Source organism: Phaenicophaeus curvirostris, chromosome 24 (genome assembly GCF_032191515.1).
Source record: "Phaenicophaeus curvirostris isolate KB17595 chromosome 24, BPBGC_Pcur_1.0, whole genome shotgun sequence".
Lineage (NCBI taxonomy): Eukaryota > Metazoa > Chordata > Aves > Cuculiformes > Cuculidae > Phaenicophaeus > Phaenicophaeus curvirostris.
Window position 1 is genome coordinate 7,688,509 of NC_091415.1, and position 27,759 is coordinate 7,716,267.

General features: G+C 52.4%; 1 protein-coding gene across 1 annotated transcript; it reads left to right on the forward strand.

The window, feature by feature from the left end:
* The first annotated feature begins 636 nt into the window (after positions 1–636).
* On the forward strand, positions 637–6,367 carry EPS8L3 (EPS8 signaling adaptor L3). The gene is made up of 18 exons (XM_069875593.1): positions 637–660; positions 892–980; positions 1,093–1,166; positions 1,238–1,302; positions 1,402–1,557; positions 2,268–2,417; positions 2,495–2,571; positions 3,149–3,270; positions 3,352–3,425; positions 3,509–3,626; positions 3,722–3,786; positions 4,349–4,423; positions 4,739–4,887; positions 4,987–5,247; positions 5,357–5,444; positions 5,543–5,823; positions 5,915–6,047; positions 6,132–6,367. Exons 2-18 carry the CDS (start codon positions 940–942, stop codon positions 6,147–6,149), a joined length of 1,947 nt encoding a protein of 648 aa, XP_069731694.1. The 5' UTR covers positions 637–660; positions 892–939; the 3' UTR covers positions 6,150–6,367.
* Positions 6,368–27,759: the final 21,392 nt, after the last annotated feature.

Here is a 27,759-nt window from a genome sequence, read left to right on the forward strand (position 1 = left end):
TTGGATCCAGTCCCTCCTCGGCATGAACCACCCTGGAAGAGTTCCTCTGGCAGGACTGAGGGTCGCGGTGGGTCTGGGGTGAGGTCCGTTGGACAGGGTTGGGTGCTGCTACACAGGTTGTCAGCAAATCTCAGCCCTGGGGGCATGCCAGGCTGGCTTTGAGGTGGGAAGCACCCTGTCCACCCCACCTGGGTGCTCCCAAGGTCCTCCCAAACCCTGTGGCAATGTGGGCACCCCAGGGTGAGTAGGGTGGTGGCATCACAAGATGAGCAGGTTGGGCACCCCAGGGTGAGCAGGGTGATGGGACCCTAGGGTTAGCAGGGTGGGCACTGGAGGGTGAGCAGGGTGGCAATACTCCAGGGTTAGGAGAGTGGGCACCACAGGATGAGCAGGGTGGTGGCACTGCAGGGTGAGCAGGGTGGTGACAGCCCAGCGTGAGCCCTGGAGGGTGAGCAGGGTGGTGGCAGCCAGTGGTGGCTGTCTCCTCCTGCTGTCATTGTCCCCCCTCCCCCATCCCCTCCCCCACCTTTGCCCTGAAGCAGATGCCATGGGACAAAGAGCAGGCGGGTGTGGTGCAGACGTCAAGCCTTTGCCCTCACCCACATCACCCTCCACTGCGCACTTGGTCTGGGAACCTGGGCTGGCAGCATCAGGACTGAGGTGAGTGGGCACACCCCAGGTGTACCCCCCAGGTCAGGGACCCCATCTGGTGACACAGAGCGGGTAGCTCTGGCTGAATCCCAAGGGGCTGGGCTGGGACAGGATAGCTGGGGAGGGGTAGGAGGGGGGGTCCTGATGGAGACCAGGGCAATGTCCTGGGGTGGTGGATGGCATGGGAAGGGGCCCAAGTGGCTGGGGACACACTGGGAGTGACATGGGGACCATGCCCAGCGCAGGACCCCATAGCAGGACTGAGCTGCTCTTGCTGCCCCCTGCAAGATGGGAGACCCTTTCCATCACCAGAGCAACCCCCCATCCTGGTAAGCAGCCAGCGGGGTGGGGTGTCCCCACCTTGGGGACCCCCAGGGACTGGGGATGGGGAGGGGGGAACCATGGCGCAGGCAATAAATGTCCATCTGTCTGGCCATCCAGGAATGAATATGATGACAGTTCCCCATTCCAACAAACCATCAACTTCACCCGCCCTAGTGGGAGAAGCATCTACAGTGAGTGCACCCCACCCCCCAGCTTGTGTCCCCAACCTATCCCCATCCCCCGACCCTGTGTGTCCCCCCAGACCAGCGCAAGGACTACAGCCAGACCCTGTGCAAACCCCAAAGCGACTTCCAGCACCATGTCGAGGTAGGACACCCCGAAACTGCCCCCAGCCTTGCCAAGGTGTCCCGGTTAGTAGTGGGAGGTGGTGTGCCTGGTGACACCCATTGCCGTGTCCCCCTCCAGCACCTGCTCACAATGCGCCTGGAGAGGAACATGCGCAGCATTGAGGACTGCCTGGCACACCTGAAGGTGCTGGAGGCCCAGGGTCGGGTCTGGGGGCAGTATCTCATCCTGCAAGTCAAGGACCATGAGCTGGTGCTGAGGGATGTGGAGAGCAAGGTACATGGCACCCCTGCCCCTGGCACCCACCAAAACACGGCACCCCCTGCCCACAGCACTCCCTGAAGCCTGGCACCCCCAGAACCATGGCACTCCCTACCCATGGAACCCACTCTTGATGCAGCACCCCCACAAATGCGGTGTTTCTCCTATTCTTGGATCCCCTGCAGCCCTCACACTCCCATGATGCTGGCCTCTTCCACCTACCACCTCCTTTGGTCCCACATCCTCTCTAGCCATGGCACCCTATTAGTCCTGGTGCCCCTCTTGACCTCACTTTGCACACCAGCCTTTCAGCACCCCTATCCCTGGCACTCACCCTGCCCCCCTAACACCAGCACCCCACAACTGTGGCACCCACCTTGGCCATGCCCATGCCCTTCACCCTGGACCCAACCCCCCTAGATCTGGCTTTCCCCCGGCTATGGCACTGCCACAACCCTGGTACTGCCACACCTTCGCACCCCTACAAGCCTGGCACCCCCAAACCTGCCCCACAATGCCCCCCTCCCCAGGCTCAGCACCCCCAAAAACTTGGCATCTTCTGGCTGTGCCACCCTCATAACATTGCCCCCCCATTAACCCTTGCAACCCTACACCCCTTCAATCCCTGCATGCCTTAGCACTCCTATAACCCTTCCACACCATTAGCTCTTCACCCCTACTGGCCATTCTGGGGGGCTGAGCACCCCATTTCCTCCCTGTAATAGGAGGAGCTGGACGCTTTCCCACTGGGCAGTGTGCAGGGGTGTTTGGCTGCGCTGGACATATGCACCTACAACTCGGTGTTGGCCGTGAGTGTGCAGGAGAAGAGCCCCCCAGGAACCAGTGTCCTGCTGTTCCAATGCGAGAACCCAGGGGTGAGCCCTGAGGGGGATCAGGGGGTCGGGGGCAGCACCCCAGGCTGGAGGGTTGATGGTGGGGGGGTCTGTGGCAGGCAGAGACGCTGAAGAGCAGCCTGGAGAAGCTGGTGAAGCAGGGGAAGGAGGAGCAGAGGCGGCCGTATGGGCACAGGTAAGGGGGTGCTTGATTCTTCACCCCCTCCTGGGGGACAGCCAAGCCTGCCCTCCAAGTCCCCTAAAGCTGTGGTGAATCAGCCCCCCACCCCCATCAGCATCCCCCTTCTACCCCTTTCCCATGGGCACAGCCCTGCCTCTTACCCCACACCTATCTGCCCTGTACCCCTAAAGCAGAATATTCCCACACCTAGCCCCAGCTCCACCATCATGGGCACAAAACCCAGGCTCCCCCCAGTATCCATCTCCATGTGCTCAGTGTAACCCCATTCCTATGGGCACAGACCCCCACCCCCCTTCTTCCCCATCTCCAAGGGTTCAGTGCCCTGCTAGCCCCATGGGCACAGATCACCCCCACCCCTCTCCCCCATCTCCAAGGGCTGAACACTCTTCCTACCCCATCCCTATAGGCACAGACCCCCCCAACCTTTTACCCAATCTCCAAGGGCTCAGCTTCTCCCACCCCCATGAACACAGACGCACCCCCCCCCACTCTCATACCCGATCCCTGGGTTCAGCCCCACCTCCCTACCCCATCCCCATGGACTCAGAACCCCCATTCCCTCCTTGCGCAGGAACAGCTTGGATGTGCTGCCGATCCCAGGCCCCCCATACACGAAAGCTCCCTCCCTACCCTCAGAGCAGCGGGCAGAGCCCCCTGAGCCCCTCGACCGCTCGCTGCCCTCCTCGGACTACAGTGAGTCATAGGGAAACACTGCGCCTCAGTTTCCCCAGTGTTACTGGGAGAGACAGAGCTGGGACCCTCTGCTGTCCCTAGGCTTACCAGACACCCAGCAGACCCCATGGACCAACACTCCCAGCCTGGTGATGTCCGTCGTGGACCGAGATGTGGTAAGTCATATCCTACCTCCTGGGATGGGGACCCTCCCAGTTCTCCCCACTGGCACCCACTGGGCCCCATCCTGCTCCCCCAGGAGGTCCTCAACCATGTGCTGGGTGACGTGGACCTCTTCGTTTTTCGACTGAAGACAGCCCTGGGCTTGGCCAGCACCTCCCAGCTGAAGAAGAAGAAAAAGAAGATGAAGAACAAAGGTGGTGAGGGAGGGCTGTGTCCTGAGGGTCTGGGAGGGTTCGGGGCAGGGAGGGCACCCCAGTGCCAGCCCCTCCCCCTCTGCCCCCCTTCCCAGCTCTGCCCCCTCAGGAAGACTACAAGGACTTCTTCCAGAAGGTGAAATATGCCCTCAACCTCCTGGTAGGTCCCGTGGGGCTTTAAGTGACCCCATGGCTCCTGGGCGTCTCTGGCTCGGGGGCGCATTGTTGGGGGGGCTGTGTGAGGATGCGGGGTGCATGGGACAAGGCAGGATGGGTGGGAATGGGGGGCTGTAAGGGGGTTAAGGGGGGCATGGGGAGGGGGAGACATAGGGACAGGGGACCTGTGGGGGACAAGGCGGGGGGTGGGGATGGAGATGGAGGGGTTGCAAGGCGATGGAGGGGGCTGTGTGGAGATGGCAGGGCGTTGAAACATGGTGGGGTACATGTGGATAGGGGGCTTAGGAGGCATGGAGGGATACATGGGGACAAGGAGGATGCACGAGGATGGGGGCTGTGGGGGACAAGATGGGGTGTGTGTGTGGGGAAGGGGGATTTTATGAGGACAGAGGGGGCTGAGTGGGGATGGGGGAGTTGAGTAGGGTCAAAAGGAGCTGTGTGGGGACAAGGAGGGTGCATGGTGTTGGGGGGGTGTGGGGACAAAAAAGGGTCTGTGTGGGGATGGGGGTAGCTGCGTGGGGACCCCCTTTGTTCCCTCCACACAGGGCAGGACCCATCGGCTCGTGCAGGAACCGGACCCCTCAGAGATAGTGCACCTCATATTCACAGCCCTCTCCTTCGTGAGTGCCCCCTAAAGCGGGTCTCAGCCACTCATGTCTGAGCCCATGTGGATGGAGGAGGGGGGGAGCCGAGCCATGGGATGGGGTGTGGGGGTTGGGGGATGAGCTTGGGCATGAGGTCTTGGCGTTCAGGAGGTTTGTGCCCATGGGGATGGGTAGGAGCAGCCCCAAACCATCCTGGGGGGAAGTTGTGGGGGTGCTGCCCACTGCCACCCCCATATCTTGGGGGGCAGTTCCGGGGGTTCTGCCCAATCCCCCCCTCCATCCTGGGGGGCAGTTCTGTGCGTGCTACCTCACCTCCACCCACCTGAGCAGGTCCTGGCCCATTGCCCCATGCCTGGGCTGGGGTCAGCTGTGGAGGCCCCACTGCTGGTGCCGGAGGCGCTGGAGCTGCTGGAGGAGACTCTGTCCCAGGAGCACCGCGAAACCTGGAGGGCCCTGGGCAGTGCCTGGAACCAGAGCAGGTTGGGGGCAGCCCCACTGCACCAAAGAGGGGACCAGCCTGGCACAGGGGCGGGGGGTGGAGTATCACCGGACCCACCTTGGCTTCCTCCCTGCTGCAGGGCTGAGTACCCCAATGGTGACCTGGTGCCCAGCTACATCCCTGTCTTCTCCGATGGGTGGCTTCCCCCTCCAGTGGAGCAGGTACGGCACGAGGGCGCAGGGCACCCTGCTGCCTGCCTCAGTTTCCCCAACTCTGAACCCGCTTCAGTTTCCCCAACTCTGAACCTGCCTGAGTTTCCCCAGCTCACTGAACCACCACCCTTCTCTCTGCTCCACACGCAGCTGCCAACCACTGGCTTAAGAGACAACTCCGGCCAAGCGTAAGTGGTCCCACTGTCCCATGGACCCCCATGGCCGGGGCAGGATCCAGTCCCCAGTTGGCTGCTCATGCCCCCCTCCTTCCCCGCCCCCGCCTCCGCTCATCTCCAGGCACCCCGAGGGCTTGGTCCGAGCCCTGTATGACTTTCAGAGCAGGAATCCACAGGAGCTGAGTGTCAGGATGGGAGACACGCTGCAGGTAGAAAGTGGGGGGAAGATGGAGTGGGGAACCCCACCCTGTTGGGGTGCTGAAAGGGGTGACAGGGTGGTGTGTCCCCCTTCTCCCAACCCTCCTAGGTCCTGGACCAGCAGAAGAAATGGTGGCTGGTGCAGGACGACCGTGGGGACAAGGGCTACATCCCCAGCAACATCCTGGAGCCCCTGGCGCCAGCACAGGGTGTTGGGGGGCACAGAGGCAGCCAGAGGGGTGCACCCCCTCCCCTCCCCTCCTCGCACCCACGCCACCAGGAGGGTATGGCAGGGGGGCCCCCACTCCAGGCCAGCCCCCCCAACCTGCACCCCAACTCCTCACCAACTGAGGTGACAGCATGGCTGAAGGACAAGGGCTTCTCGCGGATGTGAGTAGAGCCTTGAGGCCCTCGTGGCTCCGTTTTGGGGGGCCATTCCCAGTGCACCCCCTTACCGTCCATCTGTCTGTCCTCCCTCCAGCACGGTGCGGTGCCTGGGGGTACTGACAGGGGGACAGCTGCTGCAGATGACCCCGACAGAGCTGCGAGCTGTCTGTCCCGAGGAGTGGCGGCGAGTCCTCTTCAAGCTCTCCGCCATTCGGACGTCCCTGGGGGTGAGGGATCCCCCTGAGCCCCACACCCTGTCCCCACCCTAGGCCCACCACTCCATCCCAAAACTGCTTCTCCTTTCCTTGCAGATGGGCCCCATGGATTGAGCTGAGTCCCAGCCACGCACCCCGCCCAGGATGCAGGAGGGAGGGAGGGGGGCCCTCGGAGCCCACCCCCCCATCTCATCTGCCCCCCCAGCATGGAGAGCCACTCCTTGGGGGCATGAGGACACAGCCCCCACAAAGCTGCTAGGATCACCGCCATCACAGCAGAGGACTCTTGGGGACCTCCCAGTGGGAAGTGGGGGGCAGGCAGCTCTCCCTGGGCAGCCAGGCACTGTGAAACACGGGTGCCCCCCCAAGATGTGAAATAAAAGAGTGACAGCATGGGGGGCACATCAGTCCCCGGGTCACCCTGGTGGGGCGGTGGGGGGAAACAGGGACACGGAAGGGAAAACAGCATGCTACCCCTCAGCGAGGAGCTGCTCAAGGGCCCCGCCATGTCCAGAGGTATGGGGGGAGGCAGTGGGGGGCTGAGGGGACATGGTTGTCCCCAGACCCCTGTCTCTATATCCTGCAGTTGGGAGGTGACAGGACACCAAGCCCCTACTCCTCTAGAGCCCCCCAGGACCCCTCTAGGGAACCCCAGAACCCCTGTAGACCCCCAGGATTCCTCTAGGATCCCAAGGATCCCTCTAGGGTCCCCCAGAACCCCTCTAGAGTCCCCAGGATCCCTACAGGACCTGCAGGACACCTCTAGCACCACCCAGGACCCCTCTAGGAACTCCCAGGACCCTCTAAGGACCCTCAGAACCCCTCTAGGATGCCCCCAGGACTCCTTTAGGAACCCCCAGGACCCATTTAGGGACACTCAGGACTCCTCTAGGGACCCCCAGGACCACTGTAGCGCCCCCAGGATGCCCAGGACAAATCTAGGGACACCCAGGACCCCTCTAGACCCCCCAGACCCTTCTTGGACCACCCAAGATCCCTCAAGGTGCATCAAGGAACCCTTTAGACCCCCCCCAAAGACCCTTCTATTGCCAGCAAGGACCCCTCTAAGACATGCCAGGAGCCCTCTAGAGCCCCCGAGGACCCCTCTAGGGACCCCTATAGAGCTCCACAAGGACCCTTTTAGAGACCACCAGGACCTGTCTAGAGCCCCCTGGACTCCTCTAGTACTCCAAAGACCACTCTAGGGACACCCAGGACCCGTCTAGGAACTCCAGGGCCTTTTAGGGACCCCCAGGACCCCCCTTGGAACCCCAGGGCCTTTTAGAGACCCCCAGGACCCCTCTAGGACCCCCTGGACACATCTAGCATGACCCAGGTCCCCTCTAGAGACCCCTAGAACTCCTTGAGGGAACCCCAGGATCCCACTAGAGCACCCCAAGACTCCTCTAGCATGACCAGGGCCACTCTAGAGCCTCCCCCCCCGGGAACCATTTAGGACCACCCAGGACCCCTTTAACAACAACTGGGACCCCTCTGAGGATCCCCAGGACCCTTCTAGGGCCCCCAAGACCCCACTAGGGACCCCCAGGACTTCTCTAGGACCACCAGGATCCCCCAAACCCCCTCCAGGGGTCCCCAGAACCTCTCTAGGATCACCAGAACCCCTTTAGGAAGCCCCAGAACCCCTCTAGAGGGCCCCAGAACCTCTCTAGGGCCCCCAGGAACACACTAGGTACCCCTCTAGGACCCCCAGGACCCATTTAGGAACACCCAGGACTCCTCTAGGGACCTCCAAGGCATCTCAAGTCACAGCAAGGACCCCTCAAAAGCCCCCCAAGGCCCCTCTAGGGCCACCCAGAACCCCTCTAGAAATCCCCAGGAACGGTCTAGAGCCCCCAGGACCCCTCTAGAGCCCCGCCCCCCGACTTGTCTTGTACCCCAAGGACACTTCTGGGGACACCCAGGACACCTCTAGGAAATCTAGCACTTTTTAGGGACCCCTCATGAACCCTCTACGGACCCAAGGACCCCTCTAAGACTCTGAGGACTCCACTAGGACTCCCAGGAGCCCCCTAGAGACCCCAGAACCCCTCTAGAACCCCCAGGACCCATCTAGGGACCCACAGGACCTCTCTAGGACCCCCAGGGACCCCTTTTGGAAAACCCAGAACACCTGTAGGGACCCCCAGGGTGCCTCTAGGGTCCCCAGGACACCCAAGACCTCTCCATGGACACCCAGGAACTCTCTAGGACACCACAGGACCCCTCTAGAGCCCACCAGGAGTCCTCTAGGCCCAGCAAGACACATAGATCTACCAGGACCTCTCCAGGACCCACCTAAAGCCCCAAGGATCTCTCTGGGGACTACCAGGGCGCCCTCTAGGACCTACCAGAACTCCTATAGGGACTACAGGACCCCTCTAGGAATTCCAGGGAATCCTGTAGAGCCCCACACAACCCCATTAGGGACTCCTCAGGTCCACTCAAGAGAAACCCAGGACTTCTTTAAGGACTCCCAGGGGACTTCTAGAATCCCATGATGACACTAAAGCTGTGCAGGAACACACTAGTAACCTGAAGAAAGCCTCTAGAGCCACTAATGATTCAGAGTTTGGACTTAGGGATAGGGGAAAAAATTAGGGTAAGGGTTAGGGTTAAGGTTAGGGGCCGTTAGGGTTAGTTTAAGGGTTATGGTTAGGGTCATTACGGTTAGGGGTAGGGGTTAGGGCTGAGGGTTACGGTTAGGGTTAAGTTTAGGGCTTTTGTTAGGGTTAGGGTTATGGATAGGGTTTAGGGTTAGGGTTTAGGGGTGAGGATTAGAGTCAGGGCACCATTATGGTTTCTGTTAGGTTTAGGGTTGGGCTTAGGGTTAGGGCACCATTAAGTTTATGGTTAGGTTTAGGGTTAGATTTAGGGTTAGAGTTTGGGTTAGGGTCAAGGAAGTTGAGTCATTTCAATGCTCGAATTAGGGTGACTATTTCGGCATTCTGGGCTGATGTTCCTAGGGGTAATGGTTTGGCCTTGATCACTTCTCTGGTGTTGGTTACAGCATACTCTGTCTTGTGATGCCCTTGCTTCACAGAGCTGCTTCCACCAGTGTACCAGGAATCTTCCACATTCATAAGCAGATCTTCTTTAAGATCTGGATGGCTGGAATAGACTGTCTCCATCACCTTCAGGCAGTCACGTATCACTGGTTCCAAAGTGACTCCACTAAGGAAAGTTGCTGGATTCACAATGTTAGAGGTGAAAATAACCAGAATGGCTTTGAAACATTGAGGAGACCTAAATCTGGGACCTTCATCGATTCTGTCTTTCATTATTCACATGCCCTTCTTGTCTCCCCCATTCCACACCAATTGTCATGATCCCATTGGCTATTCTTTCAACAGTTCATGCAATGGTTTTACTAACAGTCCATAGTTATATATCGATAAATGACACCAACCTGTCATTGCCAGGAAGGTTCTGAGAACCATTACTGTCCCCAGCATGGGTGTGCAGCAAATAGCTTCCTGCTGGGCGTTCCTGAGCTCACACTGTCCTCTGGAGATCTCAAATCCAAGGTAAGTAACTTGTTGCTGCACAGGCTGGGGCTCCTGCTGAGAGACCCAATACCCGCTCAATCCCAGAAAGTTCAATAGATTACGGTCCATTTCACATCATCCTACTTACTTTATGTAACTGTTGGAAGATCATCACATCCTGCAGCAGGGTTCTAGTCCCAGGTTTCCAGGTCTCAAGACAGCTGGTTCCCAAGAATAGTTGGGCTATTCTTAGTATGTTGAGGCAATACTTTCCAGGTTATTTAGGAAGAAATTTCTCACGTTCCACGATTAGATGATTCTGTGCAGGGCTTGCACCCCACATTTCTCCAGAGGATGCAGTGGTCGAGTCCTCGTGCCGCTGTCACGCAGTGCCCTCTCGTGGGTCTGCGATGCAGGCTGGAGTCAAGACAAGGGGGAAAAAGAGGCATTGGAGGGTGTCTAGGTCCAGCAGAGAATCTAGCTCTACCTGTGGCACTGCTGATGCAATTTTGTTCCAGAAAAGCAATTTGAAGGTAGGAGGGGGCTGGGCTGAGGGTGGTGGTGGTCATCATCTGCCCTCAGAATGACCAGGAGCAGTTCAGGAGTTTGTTTTCATACTCATGTTTTTCCCTGAAATGACAAGCACACTTCATTCCTGGCCCCTCATTGCATATCCAGGGGAGATGAGATTGATCCCACCCAGAGTCGTTAAGGTGTGGCCATAGCTCAGGGGTCAATCTCAACAACTCTGGGTGACAAGAAGATAAGGGTCATTATCATTACCCTAGCTGTTAAACTTCGCTTTTAACACATGGCGGTTGACATTCCAGTGGACCTCCTTGCCAGAGCCTGGGCCATCCAGCGAGAGAGCAGCAGCCTGGGGGTTTGCAAGGCTCCCCCTTCTCCTGTCCCCATCCCTGGCTCCCCAGGAGCCCCTGCTGCCCCCGGCTCTGGGCCAGCAGAATGAGCCCGGCTGGCAGCCCAGCCCCAGCCCCTCCCGAGGGGACTTGGCCAGCCCAGGGCTCTGCTCCACAACCCCGCCGGCTGCTCCCCCTGCTCCGCATCCCACAGAGTGGATTCGGCCACAGCCCTGCCCCCAGACCAAGCCAGAACTGCTCTGAGGAGCCTCTCTCCTTGCCATTGTGGGAAGATTGGGCTCCCTCACACACAGGTGACGGTCTGGGAGAGCACAGACAGTCACAAGGAAAAGCCAGTGAGATCAAGTAACTCAGGACAGGTATGGTTCAACTCGATGACCTCAGAGGTCTTTTCCAACCTGGTGATTTTGTGATTCTATATGAAAAAGTCAATCTTTTGTGATTTCTTGGCTTAATAAAAGAGAAGTTGGAAGGAGTGAAGTCTGCCTCCTTCTGAAACTCTGCCTAGGTTTTAATTACCTTAAGCAGTTCAATAGGAATGAATTTTCATCAAGTTCACCATGTAGAAGGCTTTTCATGGAGGAGTTGATTGTGTCTCTGACTTTGACCCTGATGTGAGTCACAGAAAGCCCTCAGCACAGCATGTGGGTTCACCCAAGAACAGACGTGGGAAAAAAAAAAAGAGGAATGCAGCAGGACCTGAGCCTGTCCAGCAGGCAGCTTGCTAGGCTTGTGCTGAGCTTCTTAAACCTTTGGATTTGGGACAAAGCCTCCCACAAGTCAAGGCTTATTGCCAGTGAACCACAAGCAGGATCACAGCCAATAGGTGACACCATGTTTGTCCTGGACTCTACAAACTTGGACACCCCTATGGACTTGACCTCCAGCAGCAGCGCTGAGCTTACCTTCATTGCCCTTGGTGGGGTTTTCCTGCTCTGATGGTGTTGGAGCTTTTCTGAGCGCGTGACATACCCTGCACCCTAAGTGGGATGCCTCTGTAAACATTTGGGAAGAACTGGCTTGTACAATAGACAATAGTATGGGCTTTTGTTTAAATGCTGGTTCTTCAGTACAAAATGTATTTATTCCCCGTGCTTTGGGTATCCCCGCAAGCATTCCAGCCTTGGGAAACTATATGTGGTTGTCAAAACTTTGTCATCTAAAGCTGAAATTACGCTGGCTTCCTTTTAATGGCAGGAGTAGTCATGCCCATGAATTAGAATACTTCAAAGAGATTCATTTGTAGCTATGCAAATTCTACCTCTGGAGCTTCAGTTCTACCTCTGGAGCCTTGGAGGCCTTGAGTCTTGAGACTAGACAACTTCATGCAGCGGTTTCAGAAAATCAAGCTGCAATTGATTATCTGTGTTTAAGGCACCATAAAGGATGCTCTGACTTTGAGGGCATGGGTTGTTTCAATTTGACTGATCAATCTCAGACTGTAGGAACCTCTATAAAATTTGTAGGGCCCTCTTAGCGGGAAGGTAAAGCTATTTCTTAGTTAATTTCTTGTCTCCTAAACTTGTCCTGGTTAAAACAACTTTTTCTTTGCATTGTAGCACATGGACTATTAGTTTTGTTAACCTGTATAGTGTTCGAATGTGCATTTTGGTGCTGTCAGTGACCAGCAGAAGATTGTGAGACATGGAAAAGAAATCAGATCAGACACACAGTAGAATCTGGAAAATATTTTAAGAGAACTCTAAATGAAGACCTGTTGTGACTCTTTTGCAAAAAAAATTTGCAAAGGCCTTGAAAGGGCGGCGATTGAAATGGTGATTTGTAAATGGTGAGGTGGAATGTCAACTGCCATGTGTTAAAAAACAGCTGTGTCCACACCTTAACAGCTCTGGGTGGGATTGAGCAGGGGTGGTGGTGGTCATCGTCTGCCTTCAGAATGACCAGGAGCAGTTCAGGAGCTGGTGTTGTGCCTGGGCTTCCCCGTCTTGAAGAGCTGGGATAACCGTCTCTGACTTTCTTTCCAAAGTGCTTGAGGAATCACAGCAAGATGTTGCCATTAGCAACATCTCGATTCCTGTGTTCAGTTCTGGGCCTCTCACCCCAAGAAGGATGTTGAGGCTCTGGAGCGAGTCCAGAGAAGAGCAACGAAGCTGGTGAGGGGGCTGGAGAACAGGCCTGATGAGGAACGGCTGAGAGAGCTGGGGGTGTTTAGCCTGGAGAAGAGGAGGCTGAGGGGAGACTGCACTGCTCTCTATAACTACCTGAAAGGAGGTTGTGGAGAGGAGGGTGCTGGCCTCTTCTCCCAAGGGACAGGGGACAAGAGGGAATGGCCTCAAGCTCCCCCAGGGGAGGTTTAGACTGGACATTAGGAAAAAATTCTTCACAGAAAGGGTCATTGGTCCCTGGCAGGGGCTGCCCAGGAAGGGTGTTGATTCACCTTCCCTAGAGGTGTTTAAGGCACGGGTGGATGAGGTGCTAAGGGGCATGGTTTAGTGTTTGATAGGAATGGTTGGACTCCATGATCCAGTGGGTCTCTTCCAACCTGGTTATTCTATGATTCTATGTTGCTTACATGTGCAAGGCACATGCGTGGTGTGTGCATGGGGTGAGCATAGCGTGAGCCTAGAATGTGTATGACGTGTGTATGGCTGGTGTGTCATCCTGATGACGTGTGTTTGATGCATATGTATAGCATGTACACAGAATGTACATAACATGCACACGGCATATGTGGCATGTTGCTTGTGTGTGCAAGGTATGTGTGTAGCATGTGCAAGAAATGTGCATGGCTGATGTGTCACCTTCATGGTGTGTGTGTGGCATGTCCATGGCTGGATGTCATCTTGGTGTGTGCTAGTGTGTTGGATGCATGTGTATGGCATGTACACGGCATCTACATAACATGCACATGGCATGTGTGGCATGTTGCTTGCGTGTGCAAGGAATGTGCGTGGCATGTGCTTCACCTTCTTTGAATGTGCTAATGTGTGAGTGGCATGTGGATGGCATGTAAACAGCACATACACAACATGCAAATGTTGTGTGTGCAGTGTGTGGAATCTTGCTTGCATGTGCAAGGCATGTGCATGGATGGTGGGTCACCTTCATGGCGTGTGTGAGCACGTGTGTGGCTTGTGCGTGGTCTGTCCATGGCTGATGTGACATCTTGATGGCATGTGCCAGCATGTGCGTGGCATGGGTATGGTATGTACACAGCATGCACATAACATGCACATGGCGTGTGTATAGCATGTGGCATGTTGCTCACATGTCCATGGTGTGCGTGCGGCCTGTTCATGGATGGTGTGTCACAATCATGGTGTGCGCTAGTGCATGTGGATGATGTGTACACAGCATATACATAACATGCACATGGCATGTTTGCCATGTTGCTTGCATGCGCAAGGTGTGTGTATGGTGTGTGCACGGGTGGTGTGTCATCTTCATGGTGTGTGCTAGCATGTTTATGATATGTGGATGGCGTGTAAAAGGCACGTACATAACATGCGCATGGAGTGTGTGGCATGTTGCTTGCAGGTGCAAGGTGTGCGCATGGGATGTGCATGAGTTGTGGCATGAGCGTAGCATGTACGTGGCGTGTGCATGAGAGCAGTGGCATGTGTGGCATGTGTGTGGTGTGTGCCTAGCATGTGTGTGGCATGTTTATGGCGTGTGGCATGCACATGTTTGGCTGGCCAAGCCCATGGCACCCTAGTATTGTTGTCTCGATCCGGCATTCAGTAAGCGCGATGCCGTCACGTGCTAACCCTAAGCGGATAATGCTCCGGCTCACGCCGTCAACTTGATCGACGGTGATCAGCAAAGACGAGTCCCGAGAAAGCCACGTACCTGAATGCTGCTGGCCTGCAGGGCACCGTCATGTCGCTTCTCCCTCTCTCCCTGTGGAGGGGTCGGGATCCCGCAGGGGCTCTTGTTGACAGTACTCCTGTCAGATTCTCCCTGCTGACAAAGCCAAAGCAAGGAGCTTTTATGACAAAAAACTCCCTCCCCCGCAGCTCTCACCACTACGAGCCACACCCCAACGCCCAGCAAGCTCTAAGTTGTGCCAGACTGGCCCGAGCCTGCCACGGGATCAGGCAGAGCTCCTCTAGCTCTCCCTGCCACGCTGAGGCCCTCGGAGGGAGGACAAGCGACCGAGTTTTCCAAACGGAGGCTTCCCTCGAGGGAGGCAGGTGTACTGCGGTTCACCCGGGTAGAGCAGCCTCTGAAAGGCCGTGCGTCCAACTCCTGACCCCGAGCTCAGCGCCACGGGATACCTTAGCGCTTAAGCTAACGGGAGAAATATTTTAGTGGCCGCTCTTTCCCACCCGACAACCTCCTGAGGCACTGGTTCAGCCACACTTGAAGTAGAGGACAGACACTGAGAAGGCAGCAAGTAGCATGAGAAACTCGAGCTTATTTCACTCACCTTTGCCTCGAGGCAGAGCCCTGCCTTCAGGTCTCACAGCCCTTTCTTCTCCTTCACCAAACCAGGATTGGGAATCGGGTTTCAGTCACCTCCCATGACAGAACCCTCCGGCCATGTGCAAGTTCTCCCCAGAGAAATGGTTCTAGTTCCCTTGCCGGCCCCAAACAGAAGGACGCTCGTGACATCCGTTCTCATCCGTTTCAGCAGTGGAAACTCCCTTGTTCACCAGGCATCAGCGTTTCTCCCCACTCTGAGTCTAGCTGGCCGCTTGTCTCGCTCAGGTTTTCTCGGCCTTGCAGCCCATCCTCTGCCTGCTCTAGAGGGGAAGAGAAAGCAGAGGTCGGCTTTCACATGGCTCCGAGGAGACACACCGCCCGCAGGACACTGTTTATGTCAGCGCGTCACCCGTCTCCCACGTGGCCCCTCCCTGTGCGAAGGGTGTCTTCAGCGCAACAACCCACAGGCAGCAGCAGGGGTTACTGCAGTTGGGGAATCCAAAGACTTCCCTTTCTAGGGGACCTGGGAGCATACGCAGCCTTCTGCGTTCGCTTGAAGGATGAGATCTGCCCAATTTGGGCAGAGAGAGGCAAAAGAAGCCACTTCAGCTGTAGATACCCTCACGCTACGGAGGCTCCTGGTGCTGCCGGCTCTCGTGTGGCGAGGATGCCCAACACCGTGTCACCTTTCCATCCCTAGAGCTCATCCCTCTGGCTTAGCAAGCAGATCAGCAGTCCCAGCACACGGCCTCTGCACTGGAAAAATTCAGACCCATGGGACGACCCCACAACAGCTTCCAGCTGCAGATCCCGACAGCGAAGCTACCTGCTTAGTTGCGCTGTCGTCCGTCTCCACCCCAAGCGAACACGAGCGTTTCACCCTTGCGGGGCCCTGAGGCGCCTCTGTGGGCTCACTGGGGATCTGAGCGCTTTCTGAGGAATCGCGTCGGCCGGCCTGTGCGCATTCCACTTGGCCATCACCTTCCCCATGGCTTTCACCCAACAGCCGTGACGCAACATCAACTCGTGTGTAAGCACACACGTACACACGTGCAAAGGAACGCTAAAACAGCAACAACACGAGGCCTCACTCAGCCACAGTGCTGTTAAAACAGTCCCAAAGAAGCCAGACCAAGGCCTTTTCATTTAGCCGATGGAGAGCAGGTAAAGTTCACCCTCCTCCTCCCTGCCCCGTGCCATGCCAGCTCGCTCACCGTTACTCCTCACAACGGGACAGAACAATACCAGGCTGTGAAAAAGCAGGGCAGTTCTGCAAGACTTTTGCCAGGTTTTCTGCAGCAAGGACATTCTCCAGACTGCCTTTTTGGGCTGCGAGGAAAGAGACACGTGCATGATGTGTTAAGGAATTTTTAACGCCACCTCGAATACCGTCATGATGCTAACAGAGTCATTTGTCCAGTTACAGGTGACAATCAGAGCTTAAGTACGAAAACAGACAAAGCCCCCCCTGCCCGGCACGATGAACGACGATGCGGTCAACGACATGACCACGCCACTGGCACAGAAGCCGGGCCGATACACCGAGCCCTCATCCACAGAGGAACAAACGAAGGAGCCGGAAGCCACTTCCTGAACCAGGAGTCAGCATCACGAATGTCACCCACGCTCAGAGGTACAAATAGGAGGTTTCTCCTCTCACCTGAATGACAACCGCTTCCATTTCACCCATGGGCGCCCTTCTCTTCTTCCGCTGCGAGCGTATGAGAGAGATGGGAAGGCTCCATAGCGCTCTGCAAAGATGAAGGATGTCTAAGAGGTGCATCTGCATATCCCCAAGGCACCTGAAGTACCTTAACTCTACAGTTACTGTTAAGAATGCGACAACTCCCCTTCCGTTATGGGACATAGTTTAACACAAATACTAAAAAGAAGTCTAAAAAGATGTTAAGCCTCAGAATAGAAGAGAAGGCTAAACAGGTATTCTGTGTAACAGGAAACAGAAATGTCCGAACCAAGAGGATCTGCAGCAAGCGTAACGGATGTTGCACCGTTGTAAAATGCTGTGACACAGAAGGGTTTTAAATGCAAAGACGCCTGGTTATAGAAGGGAATCAAAGAAGCAACCTCTCTCCTGGCTCTCTCTACACAAACAACATAAAAGCACTTTCCAAATCTCCCCTTCCCCTCTCAGTGTGTGTGAGGCGTGCTTGCAGTGTGTCTGGCATGTGCGTGGCATGTGCCTGGCTGGCATGTCATCTTCATGGCATGTGCTAGCATGTGCATGGCGTGTGTACGGTATGTACATGGCCCGTACATTACATATGCATGGAGTGTGTGGCGTGCATGGAATGTTGCCTGCATGTGGAAGGCGTGTGCGTGACACGTTCTTGACTCTTGTGGCATGAGCCTGGAATGTGCATGGGAGCAGTGGCATGTGTGGTGTGTGTATGGCATGTACATAACATGTGCTTGGCATGCGTGGCATGTTGCTTGTGTGTGCAATACATGTGTGTGGGGTGTGGTATGTTGCTTGCATGTAAAAGGCATGTGCGTGGCATGTGCATGGGGCAGTGGCATGTGCATGGCATGTGCATGGCTGGTGTGACATCCTCATGGTGTGTGCTAGCGTATGCCTTGTGTGTGGACAGCATGTACACAGCATGTAGATAACGTGTGTGGCCTGTGTGACATGTTGCGATGTGTACAAGGGCTCTGTGGTGTGTGTGGCATGCTGCTTGCATGTTAAAAGCATGTGCATGGGGTGGTTGTGGTGCTAGCCTGGCATGTGCACGGCGTGTGCATGGGGGCAGCACAATGTGCATGGGGGGTGAATTGCATGTGTGTGGCGTGGGCCTGGCATGTGGCATGTTTATGGCATGTGGCGTGCACAGGTTCGGCTGGCGAAGCCCCTGGCACCCTAGCATTGTTGTCTCGATCCAGCGTTCACTAAACGCGATGTCGTCACATGCTAACCCAAAGCGGAGAACGCTCCGGCTCGCGCCGTCAACACAATCGATGGTGATTAGCAAAGAGGAGTGAGTCCCGAGAAAGCCACGTACCCGAATGCTGCTGGCTTGGAGGGCACCGCCACGTCGCTTCTTCCTCTCTCCCTGAGGAGGCGTTGGGATCCCACAGGAGCTCTCTCATCATCAATACTTCTGTCAGATTCGCTCTGCTGACAAAGCAAAAAGAATCATAGAATCCATAGGTTGGAAAGGACACACTGGATCATTGAGTCCAACCATTCCCATCAATCACTAAACGATGCCCCTCAGCACCTCATCCACGCATGCTTTAAACACCTCCAGGGAAGGTGACTCAACCACATCCCTGGGCAGCCTCTGCCAGGGACCAATGACCCTTTCCGTGTAATATTTTATCCTGATGTTCAGCCTGAACTTCCCCTAGCAGAGCTTGAGGCCATTTCCTCTTGTCCTGTCCCCTGTCACTTGGCAGAAGAGCTCAGCACCCTCCTCCCCATAATCTCCTTTCAGGTAGTTGTAGAGAGCAATAAGGTCTCCCCTCAGCCTCCTCCAGGCTAAAAAATACCCACTTCCCTTCAGCCGCTCCTCATCAGGCCTGTTCTCCAGCCCCCTCACCAGCTTTGTTGCTCTTCTCTGGACTCACTCCAGAGCCTCAACATCCTTCTTGTGGTGAGGGGCCCAGAACTGAACACAGGATTCGAGGAGCGGTCTCACCAGTGCCGAGTCCAGAGGGAGAAGAACCTCCCTACACCTGCTGGCCACGCCGTTTCTGATACAGGCCAAGATGCCATTGGCCTTCTTGGCCACCTGGGCCACTGCTGGCTCATGGTCAGTCGCTGTCAACCAGCACCCCGGGTCCCTCTCCTCCAGGCAGCTTTCTAGACAGACTTCTCCTAGTCTGGAGCTGCTCAGGGTTGTTGTGCCCCAAGTGCAGGACCCGGCATTTGGCCTTGTTAAACCTCATGCCATTTGACTCTGCCCAGCGGTCCAGCCTGTTCAGATCCCTTTGCAGAGCCTCTCGACCCTCCAGCAGATCCAGCTTCCAGCCAGCTCCTTCAATATCCTTGCATGAATCCCATCTGGCCCCATAGACTTGTGGCTGTCTAGCTGGGCAAGCAAGGCTCTGACCACCTCCTCTTGGAGCATGGGAGCCTCATTCTGCTCCTCTAACTCCTGGGTATGGACACAGAGGGAACAACCTTCCCTACTATTAAAGACTGAGGCAAAGAAGGCATTAAGTACCTCAGCCTTTTCCTCATCCCCTGTCACTGTTGTCCCTTCTGCATCCAATAGGGACTGTATGGTCTCCCTAGTCCTTCTTTTATTGTTAATGTATTTATAGAAAGATTTTTCATTATCTTTCACAGACTTAGCCAATTTGATTTCTAGTTGGGCCTTACCCCTCCTAATTTCTTCTCTGCACGATCTCGCTTCCTCCCTGCAGTTCACCCAAGATGCCTGTCCCTTCTTCCAAAGCTCATAGACCTCCTCTTTTTGATGTCTCTCAGGATCCCCCTACACAACCAAGCTGTTTATCTCCCCTGTCGGCTCCTTTTCTGGAGCATGGCGATGGCTTTCTCCTGAGCTGCTAGGATTTCCTTTTGGAGGAGCTCCCAGCCCTCCTGGGCTCCCCTGCCCTTAAGGACTGTCTCCCATGAGACTTTGCCAACCAGCCTTCTGAACAGTCCAAAGTCTGCCCTCTGGAAGTTTAATGTGACTGTTCTGCTCATCTCCCTCTTCACCTAGAACTGAAAACCCCATCACCTCGTGCTCGCTTTGTCCCAGGCGTCCTCCTATCACCACATCCCCCACGAGGCCTTCTCTGTTCACAAACAGGAGGCCCAGGAGGGCACCTTCCCCTGTCGGGTCACTCACCAGTTGTGTGAGGAAGGTGTCTCCCACGCACTCCAGGAACCTCCTAGACTGCTTCCCCTCCGCTGTATTGGACTCCCAGCAATTATCCGGAAGATCCCGCCCCCCGGGCGCTCTCCCGGCGCTGATTGGCCGCCGCTCGCTGAGTGACGCGCGGCGCAGCCAATGGGAGCGCTCTGTGCGGGGCCCTGCCCAGGGACAGCCGAGCGCAGCCGGGACACGCGGGGCTCTCGGGGGACACGGGGCCCGCGGGCGCCCCGGGCAGGGACAGGGGACACACGGGGCTCGGGGGGGACGCGGGGGCCCGAGGGGGACATGGGGCGCTGTCCCTCTCCCAGCCCGTGTCCAGCCCTCTCCCAGATCCGTGTTGTTCCAGCTTGTTCCATCTCGTGTTGTTCCATGTCCTTCCGTGTAATTCTGTGTTGTGGTTTTTTGTTGGGTTCCGTGTCATTCCATGTTCTTCCATGTTGTTCCGGGGAGTCACTTATGGGGCAGGGGAGTCAGTTATGGGGCTGGGGAGTCACTTATGGGGCAGGAGAATTCACTTATGGAGCTTGGGAGTAACTTATGGGGAAGGGGAGTCACTTACCGGGCTGGGGAGTCACTTATGGGGCAGGAGGGGTCACTTATGGGGCTGGAGGAGTCACCTATGGGGCTTGGGAGTCCATTATGGGGCTTGAGAGTCACTTATGGGGCTCGAGAGTCACCTATGGGGCAAGAGGAGTAACTTATGGGGCAAGAGGAGTTACGTATGTGGCTGGAGTTACTTATGGCAATGGGGTTTCACTTATGGGGCAGGAGGAGAAACATATGGGTCTGGGGAGTCACTTATGGGGCAGAGGGAGTTACTTATGGGGCTGGGGAGTGTAACTTATGGGGCAGGAGGTGTCCCTTATGGGGCTGGGGATTCACTTATGGGGCTGGGGAGTCACTTTCCGGAAAAAAAGCCGGCAAGGGAGAAAACCAGCTTGGTTGAACAGAGAGATCTTGAGTGATATCAAGAAGAAGAGAAATGTTTATGGGCTCTGGAAGAGGGGACAGGCCTCTTGGGTGGACTACAGGAGGGAAGTGAGACTGTAGAGAAAAAATCAGAAGGGCTAAGGCTCAGCTAGAAATCAGATTGTCAAAGTCTGTGAAAGATAACAAAAAATCCTTCTGTAAATATATAAATAATAGAAGGAGGACTAGGGAGACCATACAGTCCCTATTGGACGCAGAAGGAACTACAGTGACAGGGGATGAGGAAAAGGCTGAGGTACTTAATGCCTTCTTTCCCTCAGTCTTTAATTGTAAAGTCATTCCGTCTGTGTACAAACCCAGGAGCTAGAGGAGCAAAATGAGGCTCCCGTGATCCAAGAGGAGGTGGTCAGAGCCTTGCTAGCCCGACTAGACACCCACAAGTCTATGGGGCCGGACGGGATTCACCCAAGGGTATTGAAGGAGCTGGCGGATGTGCTGGCCAAACCCCTTTCCATCATCTTCCATCAGTCCTGGCTGACTGGGGAAGTCCCACTGGACTGGAGGCTGATGTTGTGCGCATCTACAAGATGGGTCGCAGGGAGGATCCAGGGAATTCCAGGCCTGTCAGTCTGACGTCAGTGCCAGGGAAAGTCATGGAGCAGGTGATCTTGGGTGCTATCATGAAGCACATGCAAGAGAACCGGGTGATCAGGCCCAGTCAACACAGGTTCACAAAAGGCAGGTCTTGCCAAACTAACCTGATTGCCTTCTATGACAAAGTGACTCGGCTGCTGGATGAGGGAAAGGCTGTGGATGTATCTTCCTGGACTTCAGTAAAGCCTTTGACACAGTTTCTCAGCATTCTGCTTTGGAAACTGTCACCTCTGGCCTGGAGAGGTGCACACTCTCCTGGGTGGAAAACTGGTTAAATGGAGGGCCCAGAGAGTAGTGGGAGATGGAGTTAACTGCAGCTGGAGGCCAGTGACAAGTGGTGTCCCCAGGGCTCAGTGCTGGGTCCAGCCCTGTTCAATGTCTTTATCAATGACCTGGATGAAGGCATCGAGTGCACCCTTAGCAAGTTTGCGGACGACACTAAGCTGGGTGGAAGTGTTGACCTGCTGGAGGATAGGGAGGCTCTGCAAAGGGATCTGAACAGGCTGGATCCATGGGCTGAGTCCAATGGCATGAGGTTTAACAAGGCCAAATGCCGGGTCCTGCACTTGGGGCACAACAACCCTGAGCAGCTCCAGACTAGAAGTCTGTCTAGAAAGCTGCCTGGAGGAGAAGGACCTGGGGGTGTTGGTTGACAGCGACTGACCATGAGCCAACAGTGGCCCAGGTGGCCAAGAAGGCCAATGGCATCTTGGCCTGTATCAGAAGCGGTGTGACCAGCAGGTCCAGGGAGGTTCTACTCCCTCTGGACTTGCTTCAGAGCCTCTTTTATTGCCTATTTGCCCATTTCTGTTCAGTTTGCAATATTACGGCTATTGGCTGAGGTTGCCTTGATGTGGTCAATTTGCCGTTCGAGGATTGATTATCCCTTCTAGGGTCAATCTGCGGTTTCCTCACTCAAGGTTGCGGGGCACCCGCCCATGCCCAGGGCCAACACTTGGCCCTGCCTCGAAAGGGCCAACATGGAAAAATATTGAAACCAGTAAAGATGATAAACACAGAAGAGCTAAAGACACAGGACACTCAGCACACGGCAATGGAGACTGGAATCACAGAGGCAGTCAGCCAAGGAAAAACTCGCGACGGTGGGATTTTACTGCTCTAAGACCTAAAGTGGAAACTCAATGACCGTAAAAAGCCACAATGGATAACAGGGACAAGGTAACAACTGCTGTGACCAGTAATAGAGCAAACCTCACTGGTAAGCTCAGGAAAAATCCAAAACACTAATCCAAAACACTAAATAAGGGAGGCTTGTGTGCCCACAGACCAGATGAAGAAGAGTTGCTCAGCTGCTAACTGTTACAAGCCAAAATAAAATCCATCCTTTTCCCCAAGAAATGCAAGGGAAAGGAGGGACAGAATCCTGCACTGCAGACAGGCAGCGAGTCCATACCTATAGGTAGCAAGGTCTCTGGTATTCATAGAATCACCAGGTTGGAAATGACCCACTGGATCAACGAGTCCAACCATTCCTATCAATCACTCACCCATGTCCCTCAGCACCTCATCCACCCGTCCCTCAAACCCCTCCAGGGAAGGTGACTCAACCACCTCCCTGGGCAGCCTCTGCCAGTGCCCAATGACCCTCTCTGTGAAGAATTTTTTCCTGGTGTTCATCCTGAACCTCCCCTGGCGGAGCTTGAGGCCATTCCCTCTCGTTCTGTCCCCTGTCACTTGGGAGAAGAGCCCAGCTCCCTCCTCTCCACAACCTCCTTTCAGGGAGTTGTAGAGAGCAATGAGGTCTCCCCTCAGCCTCCTCTTCTCCAGGCTGAACACCCCCAGCTCTCTCAGCCGTTCCTCATCAGGCCTGTTCTCCAGCCCCCTCACCAGCTTTGTTGCTCTTCTCTGGACTCGCTCCAGAGCCTCAACATCCTTCTTGTGGTGAGGGGCCCAGAACTGAACACAGGATTCGAGGAGCGGTCTCACCAGTGCCGAGTACAGAGGGAGGATAATCTCCCTGGACCTGCTGGCCACGCCACTTCTGATCCAAGCCAAGATGCCATTGGCCTTCTTGGCCACCTGGGCACACTGCTTATTATTTCTGCTTATTATTTCTGCTTATTCCACATTACTAAAATATTTCTGCTTATTCCACAGCTGGCTCCAATCCAAAGGGAAATCAGCAGATGTATTACAAACAGCCGTGATTCCATTTCTATGTCACATTATGATGTGCTGCTCTGCTCCAAAGGATTTAGTAGAGGTTCACGGAAACTGATATAAAAGATGACAAATTGAAGGCAAAGGGAACTTGAAGATTCCTTGAAAGGTGGACAAAATTTTGTTATGTGTGTTGGAAACAAACTAGCTCTCCCCATAGTTTTCCTTTCCAAAAGACTCATTGTTTTGCCAGCTTATGTACTTAAATTAATTACATCCAAGCTGTAGGACAAGTGCACCCTTTGTCAAAACTTTTTTACTCAGCTCTTCTTCCAGCGAACTTCACCTTGATCCTGACAAGCAGACATGTAGAGTGTTCACTCAAGCACACTTCATTCTTTTTATTCTCATTTGTTCTTTTATATTTTTTAATTTGTCTGCAGGAATTAAATGTTATATTTTTAATACCTGGCTCTGCATCTGCTACAGTACAACACTAATATATTCAACCCACAGATGTCACAGTTCAATCTTATTCAAACCCCACTGCTAAATCCTCAAAATAACAACGCTTTCTATATCTGAAAGGTTACAATTTTTCTTTTAGTAATGCTCTCTAATTACTGAAACTTATCCACACGTATAGACAAGTAAAATTCAGACTCTGAACTTCAGTACGTTCTAGGATATTATCTTTACCATTCCATGAGAAATCACTGCAGCTGGGAAATGCACGTTTCCCCACTTAACAGTCGATCAGAACATTTTTGTGAGCTACTTACTTGTGTAAGTGAGCTGAGATCCTTGGTCAGTATCAGATCTGTTGGTATTATACTCTATCCACAAATGGTTAGAGGTGCTATTCAGGATAACTCCCATCAAGTCATTTTTGGTGAAGGCTCCCAGAGAGTGCGCAGAACTGTCTTTTCCATCATACACCTTGTGGAAAACAAATAATAGCATTGAACTGGACATCTTATCTAAATATCTGAAAAATATTAGTTTATCCTTATACAACAGCTCTGTATGGCCAATAGTTTCTCCAAAAGCATCACTTTCCATTGTGTCAGGTACATACGGCTTGGTTACGCAGTTCAGTGAAATATAAAATATTCTGTCACTGTTAAGATGTTTTTCAGTCTTTTTTCCTTTTCAGTTTTGTGAGGTCATTTTGAATGGAATTAGTATTTATAAGCAAGCCTACCTTCTGAGGTTTCATAAAATCAGATTATTTTTCATGATTATTCACAAAGGCTAACAGAAGCATGACCTCTGAAATCACCACAGAAGTAAGTAACTGCTCTGTTTTCTAGTGTCCGGAGATATTAACATCAGAACTGAGGGAGTCAATCTGTCACTGCTTATTTCAGATTCTAAACCTACAGCAACTTTTTGTCTTACTAAAGGTTTTAATAAAGAAAGAAAGGTCTTAATAAAGGTTTGAGTCTATTTCCAGCCTAAGTGTAGAGATGATCTTCTTTACTTATGTTATTTTATTAAAAACTTTCAATGAGAGACAAAATCAACACTATTAACCTCCAGTCACAGAATGAATAAGAGTGTTCTTTAGATTGTTCACCAGTACAGGACAAGCACAAAGAATTGGCTAGGGCTTGAAAATTTATTTTTCCTTATTGCAAAACCTTGAAAGCCATAAAGAACCGAAACAGTCCTCTATGGGTTTTTCTGTTTGTTTGGGTTTGGTTTTTGTTTTTTTTTAATCAAAATGAATTAAAAAAAAAAGATAACTTCTTCTTTAAATTAAATAAATCACCTGTACTTTATCATGGAAAAATAAACAAATATGAAGTGTGTTTCATAATTCCAAGCGTATACCATGCATCATGGGAATGCTTATGGAAAAGCAAATAATCAGTCTGAACAGCTTTCTTCTAATATGAAATTAAAGATAATTTACCCTGATGTCATACATGCGAGAGTGACTGCAGATAACTAGTATAAAAGACACAACTACAGTAAGTATTTTAAGCTCTTAATTCATTTCAAGTGCTGACACTAGCAAAATAAACTAATAAAGCCAGCATGCACAGAGATTTTTTAAGTTAAAATCCTAAATTTAGTTTAATTGACATAAACAAATATAAATAATTGCCCTCCATAAAAGAATCTTTTGAAAAATAATACATGATGCTAGCCATTAATAGAACAATGCATTCTGTCTTTATTACTAAGGAAAGATTGTCTTATATCAGGCCACATGGATGAGCTCTCAGAAGAGACAATTGTATTTAAGATTTGTGCAAGCAGTAACACGTATTTAATGTCTACCTGTAGGCAGAAATATGACTTTAAGCTGTGCTAAGAGCATCTGAAAAAATGCTTCCTGGCTTCTACCATTGTCCTAGGCCAGAACCACAGATCTTTCATGGATTGATTACACTTTATTTATCAGAACTGTAAATCCATTGTACAAAATAAATAAGCATTTGTTCATCATAAGATTTATTGTTTAATAACATTCTGGTCACACATATTATGCAAAAACACAGAGAAAATTTACTTGGATTGAGGGATGGAATAATCTATTTTTAGTAGTCATTAATAAAGTATCACAACTATGTTAAAAATGTGATTTTTCTTCACCTTAAAATAGAAAAGACAAAACACCAAAATCAGCCGATGACTAACACTGTTCCTTAGACATCCTGTTCCAACAGTTTTCTAACACTGCATCCCTCAAGATGAATCCAGACACAAATGAAAACATTGTTTGATGAAGTTAAAATGAGATAAGACGTATCGTATGACAGTAGATGCAAAAACCCTAACAATTTTTAACTGGGGACACTTATCCCGTTGTTAACATTACAGATATAAGTAGGTACATGTCTAGTCTAGTAATTGAAATAATATTGCATTGAAACTCCGTGGACTAAACTGATAACTAGCTTGAATCACCCTTGGGAAAGAAAATTAGACAATTGGAGAACACATTTAACACATTAATCTAGACATTATCACTATTAGATCACACATTTTTAACTCATTTAGGAGGATCCATTTGACATTCACATGTTACGATTACTATTTTCTCTGTCATGACCACATAGAGAAGGTCTATATGGCCAAATAGATGAAAGACATGGAATAACATCCTGGTTTTCCTCTTACCTGTGACAAATTCACAGCGATTGTGTTATAAAGATTTCACTGTAAGTGGCCACTTTAAAGAATTATGAAATTTCGAGTGGGAGTTACAGCAGGGAGATCGGGAAACTGAAGTGTTAGTGATGAGAAAGGATAAGGTTTAAAATAAACAGATAATCCAGGTACTCAGTTTTGCCATATGCCTCAAAATGGTGATTCTGTTTCTATTTCTTTATTTGAGTTCAGATTTCTTCCCTGCTAATTCAAGTTCAGACTTTGCCACAGCTGCAGAAAACTTTGCCTGCTACTCAGTCATTAACCTGCATGAATTCTCCTTGAAAACATGAGTTTTGACTCCCCCTCACATTCCTACTGAGGTCAGAAACACACTTGCAAATGTTATTTTTGATGAACTGAAAGGGAAGTGCTTGCTCTACTGCTGGGATTAAAATATGTAGGCATGAGGACAGTGCTACAATTATTCCTGAGGTAGTAACAGTGCTAATTTATCTGCATCTGCTGTGAGAATATAAAATCAGACACTCATCTGAAGGAGGGGGAAAGGCTGGCTGGATTTTCTTCAATTCCAGTTTCTCATTCTGACAGTAAAGAGAAATTACTTACAAATAAACTTTTCAATTGTCTTTGATTGCAGAGATTTTAATGGCATAAAATCATCCCAAAGGGAAATGTATTTTAAAAGCTTTTATGGTTTGAGGGATAATTCCTGTATAGCCTCCTGACATTTTTATGCACCTTCCTATATATATTCCAAAATCTCTTAATTACATCCTCACGGAATTCTTAGTGCTCCTGTCTCAAACTAATAGCGATATTGTGTACACCATAAGACATTCATGTTGAGTTGACCTTGGCGTTATCAAGATTCTTTCCTCACGCTTCTTTCCTTCACTCCTCTTTCTCATACACTCTTGCACAGCATTTTTTGCCCTTTTACAAATCCCCTTTTCCCAAGGCACCACCACCTTGGCTATGGGGCTCAGCCACCCCTGTGGAAGGCTGGGCACCTGCACCCAATGTGGAACGACGTATGTACCTGTTCTCTTTAAAAACAGAGTAAGGTGGGAAAATGCCCTGCATTTCAGCAGAGGTTTTATAAATATTCTTCATCCTTAGTGCATCCCTTGCAAGTTGCCTGCAAGGTCATCTTGGGACTTTCCCCTGTGCAGACACAAGACAGAAAACTGGGGCTTATAACATATTTTGCTCATATTTAGGATACAAATAGGTAAGGAAGAAAACTTCAGGAGCCCACAGCTCTCCCAAAAGGGAGGGGAGGATTATGTTATGT

Excerpts from the sequence above, each read along its gene's own strand:
- EPS8L3 (XM_069875593.1), top strand. The coding sequence starts at position 940 with ATGGGAGACCCTTTCCATCACCAGAGCAACCCCCCATCCTG. Across the intron at positions 2,572-3,148 it reads AGGCGGCCGTATGGGCACAG|GAACAGCTTGGATGTGCTGC; the intron begins GTAAGGGGGTGC and ends CTCCTTGCGCAG. Across the intron at positions 3,627-3,721 it reads AAAGAAGATGAAGAACAAAG|CTCTGCCCCCTCAGGAAGAC; the intron begins GTGGTGAGGGAG and ends CCCCCTTCCCAG.